This window comes from Rhamphochromis longiceps, linkage group LG23 (genome assembly GCF_057381845.1).
Source record: "Rhamphochromis longiceps isolate RC_006_pf linkage group LG23, R_longiceps_female_GT1.1, whole genome shotgun sequence".
Taxonomy (NCBI): domain Eukaryota; kingdom Metazoa; phylum Chordata; class Actinopteri; order Cichliformes; family Cichlidae; genus Rhamphochromis; species Rhamphochromis longiceps.
Genome location: NC_140578.1, coordinates 4,566,968 through 4,583,481, shown reverse-complemented (window position 1 = coordinate 4,583,481; position 16,514 = coordinate 4,566,968). Strand labels below are relative to the sequence as shown.

General features: G+C 42.3%; 1 protein-coding gene across 10 annotated transcripts in view; it reads right to left on the bottom strand.

Annotated features, from left to right (window-relative positions):
• elavl4 (ELAV like neuron-specific RNA binding protein 4) overlaps positions 1-16,514 on the bottom strand; it is a 71,628-nt gene that overhangs the window by 53,229 nt on the left and 1,885 nt on the right. For 2 of the 10 annotated variants that reach the window (XM_085398450.1, XM_085398454.1), the window contains exon 1: positions 2,459-2,716. The exons of 6 other annotated variants lie outside the window; for them this stretch is intronic. In XM_085398450.1, the coding sequence (XP_085254576.1) occupies positions 2,459-2,482 (24 nt within the window). In that variant the 5' untranslated portion in view covers positions 2,483-2,716. Of the gene's footprint in view, positions 1-2,458; positions 2,717-3,679; positions 3,980-16,514 lie in introns of those variants that run through there. 2 more of the 10 variants (XM_085398455.1, XM_085398452.1) reach the window with 2 other exon arrangements.

The window sequence follows — 16,514 nt, the reverse complement described above, 5'->3', positions numbered from 1 at the left end:
GTTATTCTGTGACAAACATCAGAGGTCCGAGTGTTCTGCCTCAGTTTGTCAGCTTTGTAATAAGAGGCAACTTTCAGTATAGAAGCAAATTATTTCACCGAGTTGAAATATGAAAACATATAAGTTTGAAAATAAAAAGAAGAAGAAGTTTATTTTTTTTTGCTATCAATATTATTAATATCTGTAATTAAATATAGTTACAAAGGCAAAATATCTGTGGATCTGGTAATAGTGTAAGACTAAGTTTAAACCCCGCTATGATCATGATAACACCAGGAACAGTTAAAGGTCTGGTCAACAGTAAATAATGCAACGCAAACATTCACATTAAATCCGTCAGAGCGGATGTTTGTGTAAAGACAACTGGAAAGAAGATTAAGAGGCAGCTGTTCCTCTGTCCGAACCACTTCACCCCTCTCGCTTTATGTATTTGCTTGGTCTCTAATGAGGCTCTACTTAACAATGTCACTCTCCATCTGTACACGTGTCAGTCGGCCCTCTGATGCACACACGCAATCAAACACAAACACACAGAACCAGTCGTGCAGAAGCGCATGCTAACCTGTCACTGAACTGATGAAGCAGTGTTTCTTTATTGTCTGTGTAGCTCTAGTTCTGTATTTGTGAACTTATCATCCACATATTTTTCCTCTGTGTCTGCAAATCACTTTTATTGTTCCTTCAAAAACCTTACATGCTACATACTCGTACACCCATCTGTTCGTGTCTCAGGTCTTTGATCTTCAGTTACATTTAAATCCCGAGCACATGGTCAGTGCACTGTAGCTAATAAATTCCTCATACACCCCGCCCTATTAGCATTGATGTGTAACCTTCGAGCTTGTGGTGTTCTGCCTCGGGGTAATAGAGCCACTGCGCATTTGTGTGTATCTGTGTGTATTTTTGTAAAATGATGGCCTGTCTCTAGAGCAGGTCCCCCACTGGTTCGCATCAGGAGGCTTCATGGATGCACACTCATCTAATACCTCCAATACTAATGAATATTCCACTTTGTCACCCGCTCTCTCACTGGTCCTTGTCATTCACATTGTGCGTCCACCTCTTCCAAACTAAGTTGTGTCTGTATCTACAAATTTAATGCTGCACACGCTTTCTCTCACACCCCTACGTTTGTCTTCTTACGTCACCACTCTATCTGTGATACAGGCCTCTACACCCATGCTACACTACGGCTGCCAGCATGCCAGCTAGTGCCTGTAGCTGCGGCACCCAAGGAAGAGTCGCCTTCCTTTCAATTAGCATTTTGATTACATTCCGAAGGAAAACTAGCCGGTGAACGCAAATAAAAAATGTACTTGCTGACAAATGCTTCTGTTGTTCCTAGTGGAAATGCCCAAGTGAGTCAGTCCACTTTGATGATGGCAAGTGAACCATTATGAAAAAAGATAGATGCTAACTAATAATAATGACTCTGCGGTCATAGCATTGATGAATCGGCAACGAGGCTCAACTTTGTCTTTCTGTTTCTGACAGGTAAAAAAACAACTGGGAATAAAATGGCTGCTAGTTTTATTAGTCTACCTCTCACTCTGTCGCTTGAATGTGATGGATGAATGGGTAAATGGATGCAATGTTAAAGTGAAATTCAGCGAGAGCAGGCAAAGCAGAATACTTTAACAGCTTGTAATCATCACTCCTGTGCTGACAAGTGAGCTCGCGCACGCACTTACACATAGCCGTAAGGGGCATAAAACTTGAGAATGAGGGAAAGAATGCACGACATTATAATCTATTGTAATCCAGTCATGCGCGTAACTCACACACCTACTCCCATCTTTTCTTCAGCTCTGGCACAATACATGGACAGCACACCCTCGGACTGTCTATACAAGCGGCGTGACAGATAACATGGCTACTCATTTAACTTACATGCAGTACTTTGCATAAATGAATGGCAAATCCACAAAAAAGTCCAGTTTCCTTACCATGTAAAAAGACATTTAACCCTCAACCATGTGCGATCCACCTCTGCAGCACTATACACAGGTAAATATTTCAGAGTGGTGCAAAGGCTGGAAAAACAGGGGACACCTACACAGCCCTGACTTCAACATAAAATGGGTGCTGTTCCCCTCTTTTAACCCTTCCTTCCCTATTTCCTTACTTCTTTTCCTTCCTCCGCACGTTTCTCATTAGCCCGATATCCGTCTCCGTCCCTCCATCTGCCTCCCTCATTTTTTCATTCTGCCCACGAACCTACAGTGTAACCCCCCGCTGTAGCCCTCGTCCCCGTAAGAAGGAACTTAACATTCTGCACAACAATAGTTCAACAGTATCGCAGTGCTCGCTGAGCAAGAAGAATAATTCTGACTGACTGTGGGTGGACAGTATATCTACAACTACAAGCTACTCAGCTCACTATAGGATGCTCAAAATTAACCAGCAGTTATCATCGCACATTCAAGTATAGTGGCAGGCTGCCCGTAGCCTTCCTTACCATCTTAAACCCATTCCACTCCATTTGGGAGATGCTGGCCGTTGTCTCACGTTCTCTCTCTCCTCACACAACAGCTACAGCAACGCCTCAGAAAAGAAAAATCCCCTACTCTTTTTAAAACTCTTATTCTCCTCTGACACAGTCTCCTTATTTTTCCTCTCCTCTGCACTCTTCCTCTCTGCCTGATTCTGAGTCTTAGCAGCGAGCAGAGAGCAGCGTGCTGGAGGTGTACGGAGCAAACATCGCCTTCTTCCACAGATGCTGAGAGCAGAATGGATGTGAGTGCTGGGCTGCAGTAAGGCTCTCCCTCCTACCACCCTCCCTCCTTGCCCCCACCCCCTCTCCCCACCAACCCTCCCCTCCTTCCCACAACCACCTGCCCATTCGCCTGCTCAGCTGGAAGGTCAGAGCCCGCCCACGCCCACTCACTCCCCCGACTTTCTTTTAGAGTCTCTGATTGGCTTCTCGGCTTGCCCGTCAGCCCTCGGCCTCCCCTCCCCTCCATCAGTGTTAACACCTTCGCTCTCTGGCTGGCTCCGAGCCCTCCTCGGCACACGCCAGCCGCAGCCCGGTTTGGCAGAGAAAAGGCTCTCTGAATCCCAGCAAAGCAATCAATCGCTGCTGAGGTCTGTCTGTGCTTGAGTGAGCAGCGCGGAGCAGAGCGCTTACAGCCTCGGGCGCTATGGTAATAGGATGCCTGCGCAGCACTGTGTATATAAATTAGCTATTACTGGGTTGCATGTTAAAATCCCCCGTACATTTATACGACTGTGTGTGCATACAGGCCATCGCTGTCTCCCTCACTCCCTGCCTCCCTACTTCACACGCAGACACTTACGCACACGCAAAAGTAAAGTTTACGTTTTAAATAATGTTCGATTACTTTAATGCCGATTTAGACCCTTTAAACCTACGACGGCTTCAAATATAACAGAACGAAACCACGAACACGAACTCGCGGGAAGTCTGCACACACCTGTCCAAGCAGGTGCATCCCAAAGAAATGCAAGAGAAAAAACGTCTTTAAACGGGGTAACTGTTGTAATTTTGTTAATTTTTTTAAAGTAAGAAGCTCAAAGAAATGTTGTCCCAACATTTTATTATTGTTATTGTTATTATTTATTTATTTATCTTACCGCTGCGATAGGCTACATGGTCACAGTGAAATAAAGCTCATGTGGCACAATAAAGACACAAGCGAGTACTACGACATCTACTCACCATGACCATTCTTGTGACGGGCTGTCGGTGTCGGTGTTCTCGGTACTATAAAAGCCGGCGAAGTCAGGGAGGAGAGTCGGACAGAGGAGCAGCGGCTTGTTTTTTAAAGGGGATAAATGAACCGGGGTCGTGGTGTAGTGAGTCTACAGGAAAAAAAGGAATCCCCAAAACAAAACAGAAGCAAAACCGCGCGCGCGCCTGTGTGTGTGGAAGCCCCCGGAAGCCCTCGGCCAGCGCAAAAACACAAAAAGGCACTCCCCTTAAAACAAACACCGCGTCAAGAGGAAGGAAAGCAAAAGATTCGCGGCGAGCAAACACCGTCTACCTTTCCCCCAAAAGCCATTTACGGATTGTCCAGTCATCTCGCGCGTCTTCTCCCATTGGCTGCGGAGGTGAGGACGGGGCGGTGCGCTCGCGGATGAGAGCCTGGGAGGCAGGCTCTTGTGGTCCACGACGCGGGATGGCATTGAAGCATCGCGCGGGAAGACAGGTGCCAGGGAAGCTTTTTTAAGGAGGTTTCGTGTTCGCATATATGCACTACTTCACTGTTGATAATTATGCGCGAGTTGCACGCTCTCTAACACGTGCACGGAGTGTGTTAGTACGAGCGCGCCTGCAAGGTTATTTGCATGATTGCCGCAGTCGTCAAGCCATGTGTACACCTCTCCCCCTCCTCCTCAGAAGCCGTTCTTCTACAGTTATTTTACTGCAGCCTCATCAACCCCCCCACCCCCAAAAAACAAAAAAACTTCCAAATTACTCTTCTTAGAAAAAAAACCCCTACAAACTACAATCAAACTACAATCTAACCATTAAGCAGCAGGGCACACATCCCTGGTTTACTGTGTTGAAGAGCGAGCATATTTAATCAAAATGCTGCTATCATATCAAATTCATAATTACTGATACTGCCAATTACTTTGACAATTATGGTAATATTCATTACAGTTTAGTAATAATGAATATTAATGGGTGGGGGCAGCTAGCTTAAACTGTCTTTGTCAAGCCCCAAACCTGCCTCAGGTTGATTTTGTCCACCTGGCCTCTAACTCGGGCAGACAAGAAGAGGGAGCTCTTGCTTCCCTTTAACACAGTTACCTTGCAGGCAGAAATTCTTGGCTGAAGCTTCAAACCAGGCTACATACAAACACACACATACACACAAATGCGTACAATCAGAATGCAAATACGGAAAAACATGTTGCTTGACACCCTACTATACCTATTAGCACACATAATATATTCGCATGCACACATATTCTGGCTCCCGCTCTATAACACATTCAAACACCTTATGCTGTAGATGAACATAAAGCCTCATTTGATATCGCAGTGGCTATATCCTCGGGTTGCCAAGAGATCAAAACATCATCAGTTTCGCAGCACATTATCATATTGTTTTTCCTCGTGTTCTATGCAGCAATAAGAGGCTGTCAACTCTTAATCTCCTGCTGTTTTGTTTCAACTAGCCTTCAGCTATGCGAGGCCCAGCAAACCTAATGGAACTAGTGGACATCCATTAAGCTAAGAGAGGTATCTCCTCATCTTGCAGCTCAAAATATATCCTGATACAAGACTCCAGTATAATATACATATGTAATCTGAAAAGTTTGAAAGCAAATTGCTTTTATTGATTGTGTTTAGTATTAAAAAATGGTAATGGTTAGTTACAAGTCTCTAGCCACTGATTAAATACAACGTTTATTCGAAAAATAGTGGTAAGCAGTTGTTTAATCAACAAGGGACCTACAGTCCCACTGGACCACCTGGCACTACTTTTTGACATGTCAAAGCATTTGAGAATAACAGCACGGGTTATTATTTTCAGGTCTTAAAGCTAACCATCTACTGAAAATCACTTGAGTGTGAGTTTTTTGTGTCTGAAACTAAATTACAACCTCTGCAACACATGAAAGGGCCATATTCTACATATATAATCTACTGTAAAAACACAGGGGACGCACTATACACACAATAACTACCTTGAGACCTGAAATAACACTATGTGTATTTATACAATTTTAAATTGGGATTTTCAACCATACACTCAAGTAGGTTGACAAATTAGCTCCCAAATGAACACAGTGGGAAAAAAAAAACACTGTTAAAAAAACAGGGGGAAAAAATGTGTTAGGACTGAACTAAAGCTTCCCAGTTTCTCTGCTTCTTCCCTAACGTCCACCTGTCTGTTTAGCTACAACTAGCTAGCTAACCAAGCCATGTGGCTGACATACTAATGAGAAACCTTACTACGCCTTCCATTAGGTCGGAGCAGTAGACATGCACGTGCACAAGGGGGAAAGATGGGCTGAACAAGCTCGCTATTGTTTCAGATAGAATAAAAAAATATGCTGGCACTTGCAGTCTGGAGATTTGTACTGATCACACGGTACATAACATAAGAGAGGCAGAGTAATGTAGAATGAAGCACAATGAAAATGGATTAAAATAGAAGTGCATCTGTCTCTCTTCCTTTGTGATGTGCTTTTTATCTTTTCTGCCACAGAGCAGAGAGAAGCAAAATTTGCAGCTGAATAGTACAGGCAACAAACCCTCCGTCTTCTATCCATCTTTTATCCTCCTGCGCTGACCTTTGAGTTTAATAAAGGCTTTGGGTAGGACCCAGGAAAAGACATTCTCCACCCAACAGCCTTTAATATTCTTGACCAAACTGTGTTTTTATTGTTGCATTTTAATTCCCTACTGTAAGGAGTAGAAAGTCAAATCTATGGCAGTGACTTGCATACAAATCACGCCTATTTTTTTTTTTTTTAATTTTGTCTATGTGTTTTGTCAACTTTTAACTGCCAGTGTGTAGAAGCAGTAAAATAAAGTGGGTGATAATTTTCTTATTTCATAATAGACAGTGTTTGGAGGTTGTTTTTCTCTCCACTGTAATATAAACCAAATAACCTTTTCTCTAAATGAGAATATGATTTGAAAGTGAAAATAGTCCCTCGCAGTTGTCTTGCTTTGTGTGTCATTTTGCTAGATTGCGCTACAGGACAATGATTTTAAAAGGCAATGAAAGTGACTACCAGCTATAAACACAATCTGTTCTTTCCCGTGCGCGGTGTTATGGAGTGCGTGCAGGTTCTGTACACAGACGCATATCAAAGACGGAGCCATGTTGCTGCCATACTTAAGGACATACACTGAGCATTATAATATTGTGCGTGGACAGATGGGGGGAGTGGTTAAGATACTCTATCAAGGGCATTCATGTTGAGATACTCTCCAGATTGTATATTACAGTACAGCTCATTATCTCGTGGATCTGGCCTGTCTTTATGTACAGTTTATGTCTAGCGCACATAAACTGCAATGCAGCACTGGATAAATTTAAAAAAGCAATTAATGCTAATAACTAAACGGGCTACTCTTCTTAATTGCATTTTCATTTTGTCATACTTTGCACAAAAAGTGCCTAGTTTTGATTGGATGCATTATTTGGCCTTTTAGATGATGACTGATCGCTAAATCGTTTTTAAGCAGATAAATGATATTTCTTTCCTTTTGCAACATTTTGAAAGTTAAAAAGCTTTTGTGGCTATAACCCAGCAGGGCCAGCCACACTGTCAGCAATGTGAAGCCCCATCTCGCTTATTGGCTCTGGCTCTTATCCATAAACACACACAAAAAGGACAGCTGATTCTAGGCATACACAAAAATTTTATTCATGGAGCGTGTCACACTCTCACACAGTCTCTGTTGTACAGCTGGAGATGTAAGGCCTGCACCTCAGAAGTATTTTCATCCTGTGCTTCCAACCTGCTAATTCTGAAAGCAGAGAGCTGGCTAATTGTCATGAACTCTTCCTGCCCTCTCTTCAGCCCAGCTTCTCCTCCCTAAACCCCTCCTAGTCACAGACCTTAATGGATTAACTGCAGACTGCGTAGTTCCACTTACTCTTTTACTCATTCTGATTTTCCTGCACAAACTCAAGACGCTACATCTCTGCCACACCCAGAAGGATCTGTTTGTGTACGCGCAATGGGAGAGGTTTGCACAATTACACATACTAAAGCTGTGCTTACACATTATACTCTGGAAGCAGCCAACACCTAGCGTTCTGGTAACAAGTGCGAAAGAGCAGGTGAAGAATAGCGTACGCCGTATAGCAGGTTCGGTTTGAGTATGCAGTGTGCAGACAGTGATAATTGTGGGTGCTCTCGGTTTGAGTCTTGTTAACTGTCACACGCAGTGTTTCAACACCTGTCCTATGTTTCACTCTGCATAATAAGGCTTCTATTTAAAGGGAGAGAAGTGAAGCTGCCAGTTGAGGTGTTACCTCAAAGTGCTGGAAGAAAATACCTTGATAATTAACAAGAGAAGGAAAACTTGTGTTTGGAAGGAAAAACTCGTCTTCCGACAGAAAACAGTACGAACCTGAATTATCGCAGTATGGCAAAACACAGTAATTGAGGACAAAACGGTATTTTAACAGACCCGTGGAGAATAATAAAATACTTATCAGGCCTTGTTAATTTCGGTTTAAAAACATCCCATAATTCACAGCAGTCGACGCAGTAAAACAGCCTAATACATTTAATAGCTCAGCGCACCCTCCTCGGTGTGCCGTGGTTCACTTAGGATCTTTTTGATTTGCCCTTGAAGAATAGATTTAGTTGCTCTATTGAAGTTCTGGCAGTAGAAGCATCTTGCTGTGCTACTCAGACTGATGACTGCCTCTTTCCTGGCAGGTGTCCACCCTCTGCCGGTAACAATCAACAAATGAGAATCACAGCCTTCAGCTTGCCTATCTCCAGTGACAAAATCAGCATCGCCGGGTCTCGCTGCCAGACAGCTATTAACACGATAACATGTCTGTTTCTGGACAACAATGGGCAGTTTGGACTCTGCTGACTTTTGTTGCTTGGTTTCATTTTTAAGACGAGAAGGTTTACTTTCATGAAGAAATCGTACACACTATTTGGCTGATGCTTGGTAAGTCACAGATGCGCGGTGTGCCTACATCATCAGTCAAATCACCTCTTTTCTTTCTCCTCAAAAGCAGGCCCCACTGGGCTACAGTGCTCTGGCAGTTTAGTAATGGATTACAGCAGCTGGACATAGTCCTACCACAAAACCCGTGTCTATAAGCAGGACAAACAGAATCAACACAATGGCATCTTATTTAAGTGACCAAGGGCACATGATGTTAAATTATTTTGGAAGAAAAGGGATAAATGTACAAGAGTACAAAGTGAACAAATATTACAAATCTCAAACCTGCTGTAAAAATCAAGCACTTATCCTGCGTTCCAATGTAACCAAATCGAAACGAGTTACAGCCCTGTGCTCTGAATGCCTTGTTTCTGATGTTGCTCGTGTAAATTTTCATTTTGAATGATCTTTTTCCTTGGAAAAACTAATGAGTAAATCCCACACTGGCCTGCCATTTACAAATCTGTTAACTCACGGTAACCTGAGACAGAAAGAGGATCCCTCGAATGGCGGATGTTAACTAAATGTACATCACATTAAAGGCTTTTTTTCCCCTCTTTGGTGAAATTGAGCTAATCTAGTTGGTGCTTTCCTCCTACATCCTCTTCTCTCCGTGTCACTGGGCATGATACGCAGTCAGCTTAACCCCTGCCTGTGTCACTCTCCCTCGTAGAAACTCCTTAGATCAGAAATGAATTCTTCACGCTGATCCCGGAACAAGGCTGTGCTGCATTTGTCACAGCCACTTTCTTCAACTTTAACTCAAAGCTGTTTGGTATGGCTGGAGCTTTGCAAGCTGCAGAGATGTGACAGGGGGCTGTTTGAAAGCGCTGTCTCTATCTGAGGGTGTGTGCTTGTTCAGCCACTATGTAAACTCTGCACTCTTACAGTCCTCGTTTGTTGTTTTAATTCAAAATCCCTGCTGTTTTTCTACTTCTTCTTTTTTCTAATGCGTGAAAATATCAGGAAATATATATAAATACACCAAATCTACACATGAATGCATATAAACCGAACCTATTAAGCCAGCACTGTGATCGCCCCTCCCTTTTATATGAAAGAGATGATGGTCATAATGGTCTTTGAGGTTGTAACGGAACACAAATGAGAGATGGCTTGTGTAGGTGCCCAGAAAGGCTTAGCTATGCATTTGCTGTTGAGTCTGGCATGTGTTCTGGCACCGAGAGTGTATTCTCAACAGGACTCTGGTGGATTAGTGTCCATTTGGACAACAGAGTGGTCCACAGCTTGGGGTGACATTCAACTTCAGCAGGCCAACAGCTCTCTCAGTAATCATAAAGTTTCCGCTAGCTGTAGATGTATAGATAATGTAAAGATCCGTATTTGCATATAGTTGAAGTAAAAGATGAGGGGCAATCATTAGGACGCCGAGCTGCACTCTTTCTGTTGATGTTGTGCTCTCTAGTATAAACTGTATGTGTAAAATGAAGCCGTAGTGTGGTGGGTCAGTGGATCATGGGGATTTATTGGTGGGCTCTGGGGCTGTGAGGATGGCAGCCCGTTTTGCGTTTGATCCTGGTCGGGGTACAGCCATGCTCACAGGGCGACCGCTGTGGTCCATCTGGTGGAGGCTTTAATCACAACTCCCCCCACTTACACACACACACACACACACCCTACAGCAACACAGAACGCGCAGTGTTTCCCACTTGAGGTTCTTTAATTGCCGCTGCTCACTCTACGAGCATTTTATGTACAATATTTACTTTTTGTCGTTTCTGCAGTCATCTTTCTGCAGAAACGAGTCCCCTTTTTTGTTAGAAACTCTGCGGTGTTTAAAACCTCATCAAAAACCCTACGCTATCAGATCCGCATAATTTACACCACTGTGGCTTTTGATAAGAAATAACCTTTCAGAAATTAGACACATCCACGGTCCTTCGTTGAGCTGGCCATCGGCACTGTGCACCAAAACATGCCCACGCCGCACAAATCCAGCTCTCCAAATGTCACTTCATGCTTAACCGCCCTTTCTCATGCTTGAAGAAAAGCGAGTGGGTAATGCACAAGAAAAACCCCACTGGATTTCAGTTTAAATGCCTACATGCTTAGAGACATGTTTCGGTTATTTTGCGTCGTTGGAGCATTTAGCCGATTAAAGAGAAAAAAGTCATTAGAAGCAAACAGTCAAGAAATTATTTTCCCCTGTGAAAATACCAAGACGTTTTGTACAAAAGGCACCAGGCACATTCTGTAGTAAATCTTCGCTTTGTAACATTAAGTCAGGATAAATAAATGTAATTCTGCGAGAAAAGATGTTAAAAGAACGTTTTGAGAGAGCTGGTTTTCAAATGTAATAAGGTACAGATTATTAAAAAAGCAACACCTAAGGTAAATATTTTAAAGTCCTGAAAGGAAAGCAACATATAAAATGTATGTTTCCAAAAGGATATAAATATTATATTACAAAAGATTTCTACAGGTTCTAGATAAATCCCCATGATGTTGACAGCATTTCTGCCACTGGTAAATAGTCTGTCCAGTAATATTACCGTCGCTTTCTAATTTTAGAAGGAAAATATTGTTCAATTTCTGGTCCCGAAAGCCGTTCCTGTCCAACGACTTGGCAACCCGCCCTGGTATTCGAGTTTCAGGATAGAGCAATGTGCACTGACTGGCAGCCAAGAGGTGGTGCAAATTCAAACAAGAGAATCGATCAAAAGTTATGCTCAAAATTTAAATTCATACTGCCAAATGATCGGAGCCTCCTGAGTAGTAGAGATAACTTGTTGTAAGCCATCCTGCTGTTGAAATTTGGCATGCAAATTTATCACGGTGGCTCTGCTGACCCAAGTTATCAGCGAATATCCCAAATGAAGTAAATTTTGCAATAACATGCAAAAAAACCCAGATTTTATATTCCCCATATAACCCTTTATATCCGCCAGTATGTTTATTAGTAACTGTGATTTAATTGCATAATTTTCCCAGATAGCAATTACATTTATTTTGTAACTCTCTAACATCTACCCAGTTACTTCACAAATAATCATACATATTAAGATTATACAAGAAACACTGCATATGCTATGCTATTAGGGTACATTTATAATTAATGGAGGGTTTAGCAGATAAAGATGCTGCTGCTGTTAGTTGTTAGCCTTACCGCAGACAAAATATATTTGTAGGAGTTTTTTCAGTATAGCTGGATTTTGGTTGCATTTTATGCAAGCTAATCAACGGGGGAACCCCCCCCCCATCATTTTTTATACATTAAGTCAAGCCAACATATGCTCCAACTGTTAGAAACCAGTGAGCTGCTTTAACGTCACCGGTCATTCTTCATTTGCGTTATTGCACGAGTCAGCCATTCATCATTTCTGACAACGGATACTTTGCCTCATCCCCGGCAATTAACGAATCGATAAAAACGTGTTGGCTTTGAAACCATCAATTTTGAGAGAGTAAAAAACAGTGTTGTTCATCAAAATGCCAGCATCTCAAACGCAGACAATCGCTCAAGTATCGGCACCATTTGTCAGCTCAGCATCAACAGGCGTCTGGCTGTCAACAATGAGGCCCATTTCCTCACATCGCCGATCTTAAAATGAGTTCTCACCTACAAAATGGGCAAAAAAAGAGACTATCTAATGTTCTTTTTGTAAAGGGGATTTTGTTTGCATTATAAATTTGTGTCTATTGTAAAGGAGAAGACTGAGCTTAAACCATCTGATGAGATTATCATCAGAGATGGAGGCAGCGCAGTAAAGGTCTTACACTGGCTAATGCGTCTTTTGTCAAGGTTTATAAGGTTGACATATCCGTAGTACATTGACTGTCAGTTTTATAATAAATTCACTAACCCTGAATAATTCAACACACACAGCATAAACTGCTTTTTAAATGGAGAAATATGTTGACCTAAAATTACATTTTAGCCTCTGCCTTGGACTTCACTTCTGAATAGCATCTGAAGAAAGTTTCTATTTTTACATATTTATTGTTTGCAAACAGCAAAACACGAAGAACTCGCAACATTCGGGAACACAATAGCTCTTTCTCTCCAGTCTTGCCTGTCGCATTATTCTTTCTGTATTTATCCTCTTAAGCCAAATGAAATAACAGCAGCTGGATGTGAAAACATTGTCCAAGAGAGGGAACAAATTTGTTTCTGAAATTAAATGTTATATATTGCCAGGCAAAAGGGCAGCCCTGGGATTTTTTTAAATATTTTTTTGGAATTAAGGAAGAAAACTGAACAGCAAGAAGTGAGATTATTTCATTCAGTGTGCTGAACTGCATAAATGTGGCCACAGACGTGACGTAAAATCCTCACTACAATTTACAAGCCCACTACGGAATTATAATCCCCTACAACGTAAACTGTGATAATTGTGATGACTATGACTAAGTTAATCCATGTATTAAAAGGCTTGTGAGTCAGTGTGGGAATAACAGCAGGTTCTGCTTTACTTTCTGGTGGTGGGTGTGACCTTTTTTGTTTACATTTGAATTAGAGGACTACACGCTTCGAAGATGTCTGATCTGAGCCCTACTACTGCCGTTACATAAGTGGAGTCACAGGTGACCTTTGGCTGGGCGTGGACACATGACACTGCAGCGGCCTATTGGTGGGGTACTCTATTGTTTGTGTTTAGTATACAGAGTGGATAAGCATGAAAAAAAGGTGACAGTCAATGACGGTATGCTGCACACATTAACAGGCTTTCGAATGTGCTATGCTGTACAAAATAAAAAAGACTCCAAGAGAGAAAAAAATACAGTAAGGAAAAAAGCAAACAAGAGAAAATACACGTGTGTGTGTGTGTGTGTGTGTGTGTGTGTGTGTGTGTGTGTGTGTGTGTGTGTGTGTGTGTGTGTGTGTGTGTGTGTGCATGAGCCTGCAGACACCTGCTCCATTCTGCAGTGATGGCTCCCAGCGGGACACAGGCTCAGCTGCTGATCACTAGGCCCTCCCTGCAGCACTGGTGGTCACTATACGTGCATACACACACAACAAATCTGAACCCTGCAGGCCCCCCTTGCATTGCCCCTCTCTGTGCTCCCCGTAACTGACACACCACATGTGCTCATATCAAGTGCAAACATGACATGATGCCCACACACACACATGCGCGCACACACATATACGTGTAAGCTCTACAGTTTCTGTTCCTGCGATGTTGCGTGTAAATTCTCTAGCATATTTCCGTCATAATGTGCTTTAGCACCCCCCTCCTCTTATAGCCCCCTATAGCTAAACAAGCTTGGCTAAAACAAGCACGGCTTCAAACCATATTATTGTGCTACAGTTATAAAGAGAATATTACTGGCCTTCTCGCTTTAGCACCTTTTTCCTTACACTTTTCATTCTCAGCTGCTTGGCAGATAAATTAATGGTTCAAAATATTATAAACCAGCAGCATTTGCTTTTGTCAGATCTCAATGTTAATTAACTGCCATCGTACTTGTTTCGCGATTATTTCGGTCGATTCTTGCTTTTGCACATATCTCCATCTCCGTTTCCCTTCCTGTGAACGTTGTTTTCCCTCTGTGGCGTCGCTCAGTCTGCTGCACCTGTTTGTGCCTCAGTGACAGCAGGGTTGTGGAGCACAAATGAACTAATTTCCTGGATACAGAGAACACTGCAATCAAGTAGAGGGGAAATGCAGTGAGCGGCAGATGGAAGAAGCTAATCATTGTTATGAAATAGAGATGACCTCTAACTATCTGCTGGCTGTTAATATACCGTGGCTACACACGTTTGCCAACAGCTATGGTAGCCCCCTTTCTCTTCTTTGTCCCTCTTTGCTTTTCGTTGCTGCGTTGTTGATGAACGGCTTTAGGCAGCTTCTTTTTTTTTTTTTTTTCAAATGTTGAAACATTAAAGATTGGAGTTGTCAAACAAAGCCTTGTGTCACATAGAGAACAGCAGCTGCCTGCAGTGGGTAATCAGTGGAGCTTTCTACAAATTAACAGCATTCAGCTCTGAAGCACGGTGCACTGCAGGTTTTTAGATGTGGGCTTTTGAAAATTAGATTCCAGTGACTGAAAAATTGAATCATTTACAATTAAGTTTTTCTACACGTTATCTACATTTTACCCCCTTTGCCCAAGGTGGTCAACCAGGTCATTCTAGTGCTGTAAACCGATGTGGTGGGTGTGCTTACTCCGGCGTAAGATTTGCATTTGAGCTTCATTAATTTTATGCTCCTCTGTCTGCTGCGTGTGTTCTAATAGATTCAGAATTTAATTTTTTGGATGCTCTCTTAAACACGTTGTCCTAGAGCTTAAAACGCGAGACGTAAGACTGTGAACATGCGCACACACAGGCAGAAACGTTTAGCACAAACACGCACGTGAATGCTCTAAACAAACTGAAGCTAAACAAGATATTTATCCATTTATCAAAGTAGTAATTTACACCAATAGAAGATCAATCCAGTGTCTTAATTTTAAATTGTAACAATATTAAACTGTTGGATTGATTAAATGACAAAGAATTTTGCTAAATAATGAATTTGCCTCTTTTTAAAAGGTAAAGCAATGTTTGGCTGCCGCTGCACAATTAAAAAGACAAAACAAATAAAAAAGCACCAAGGTAGAGGTTGCTGCTTTTGAGGCTCTACACACCAAAGCCACCAGAATCTTCCAGCACATTCATCTAATGTATGCAAATGATCTTGCTGTGCTTAATGAAGGCACCATTAATCACTTTAACGATGGTCTTTTTTAACCAGGGTAATCATGCGCAGGCATACACGCGCACGTTGTCAAACAAATACACAAGTGTATGCGCCTACCTAGGCGCTTGATCGCTCACACACAGACACACACACAGGGATGTGGCTCATTGCTAGAAACACACTGATGGCGAATGTGCAAAATGCCCAAAAAGAACCATTTTACTAGAAATGAAGCTATTTGTGATGAGGACCCGACTGTCACTCAGTTAATAATAAAAATGTGTTGAATTAAAAAAAAATTTTATGCTGTTTGTAAATTTTAATGCAATGTGCAATTAGTCATCTGCTCATCATGCTCCACCCTGCGACCGACTGGTTATTTCTTTAAAATTCCATCTAATAAGATGCTGATAACAGTCAAAAAAATGTTTACATGTCAATCCCATTCACGTAATAAACTGAAGTAATTAGTTCCGTTGGTTTCAGGAAAAAATTCATGGTCTGGCAGCTTTATGCAAAGAGCTGATAACACTGTTGTGAGTCTGAACGGGCAGTGGGAAACACATGCTTTGTGCTGTGTATAATAACTAAGCACTGGACAGATGTCTTTGAACTGGCGTAAGAATTCAAAGCAAAAAGGCAAAGTGGAAAAACAGTTTTGAAGCTCAGCTCCTTGCGGACGCATTTCAATGCTTATCCTCGCCGTGTATTTGCATACACTTGACGGAAACCCCTGGATACAGTCAGCAGCATGACAGTGGGTTATGATGGCTTCCGGGAGGCTCTGGGGTGTGGATCTGAGCCAGTTTGAAGGGGAGCCGAACCAATGAAGAGCCCACAGCAGATTAGACACCCACAGCTTCATGTCGCTTTAATGCGGCGAGTCAGGGATTTTCTTACAGCTCTTTTGCCTAAACGCTCAGGGTTTTCTCATGCCCCTTTTTCTCTCTCGTTCCCGTTCCCCTGAAGTAATCGTTTCTATGTAAATTGCAGAGTAATGTTGACTCCGGCGCAAAATATCCCGACTATTTACAGTCTCTCTGCCTCCGCTTGCTAACGTGGCTTTCTCAGACGTTAACTGAAATCTAACTGATTTGACCGGTCTTCTAAAGTCACACACGGGCTCCTCAGGGTGTTCAAATGCATTCGTTGAATGTCGAGGTTGTCGTAAAAAGTCTGGAATTTTAACAGCTGCGCTTGTGGCCCTCTTTTTAATTTACTACACATCAATTAATTCATCG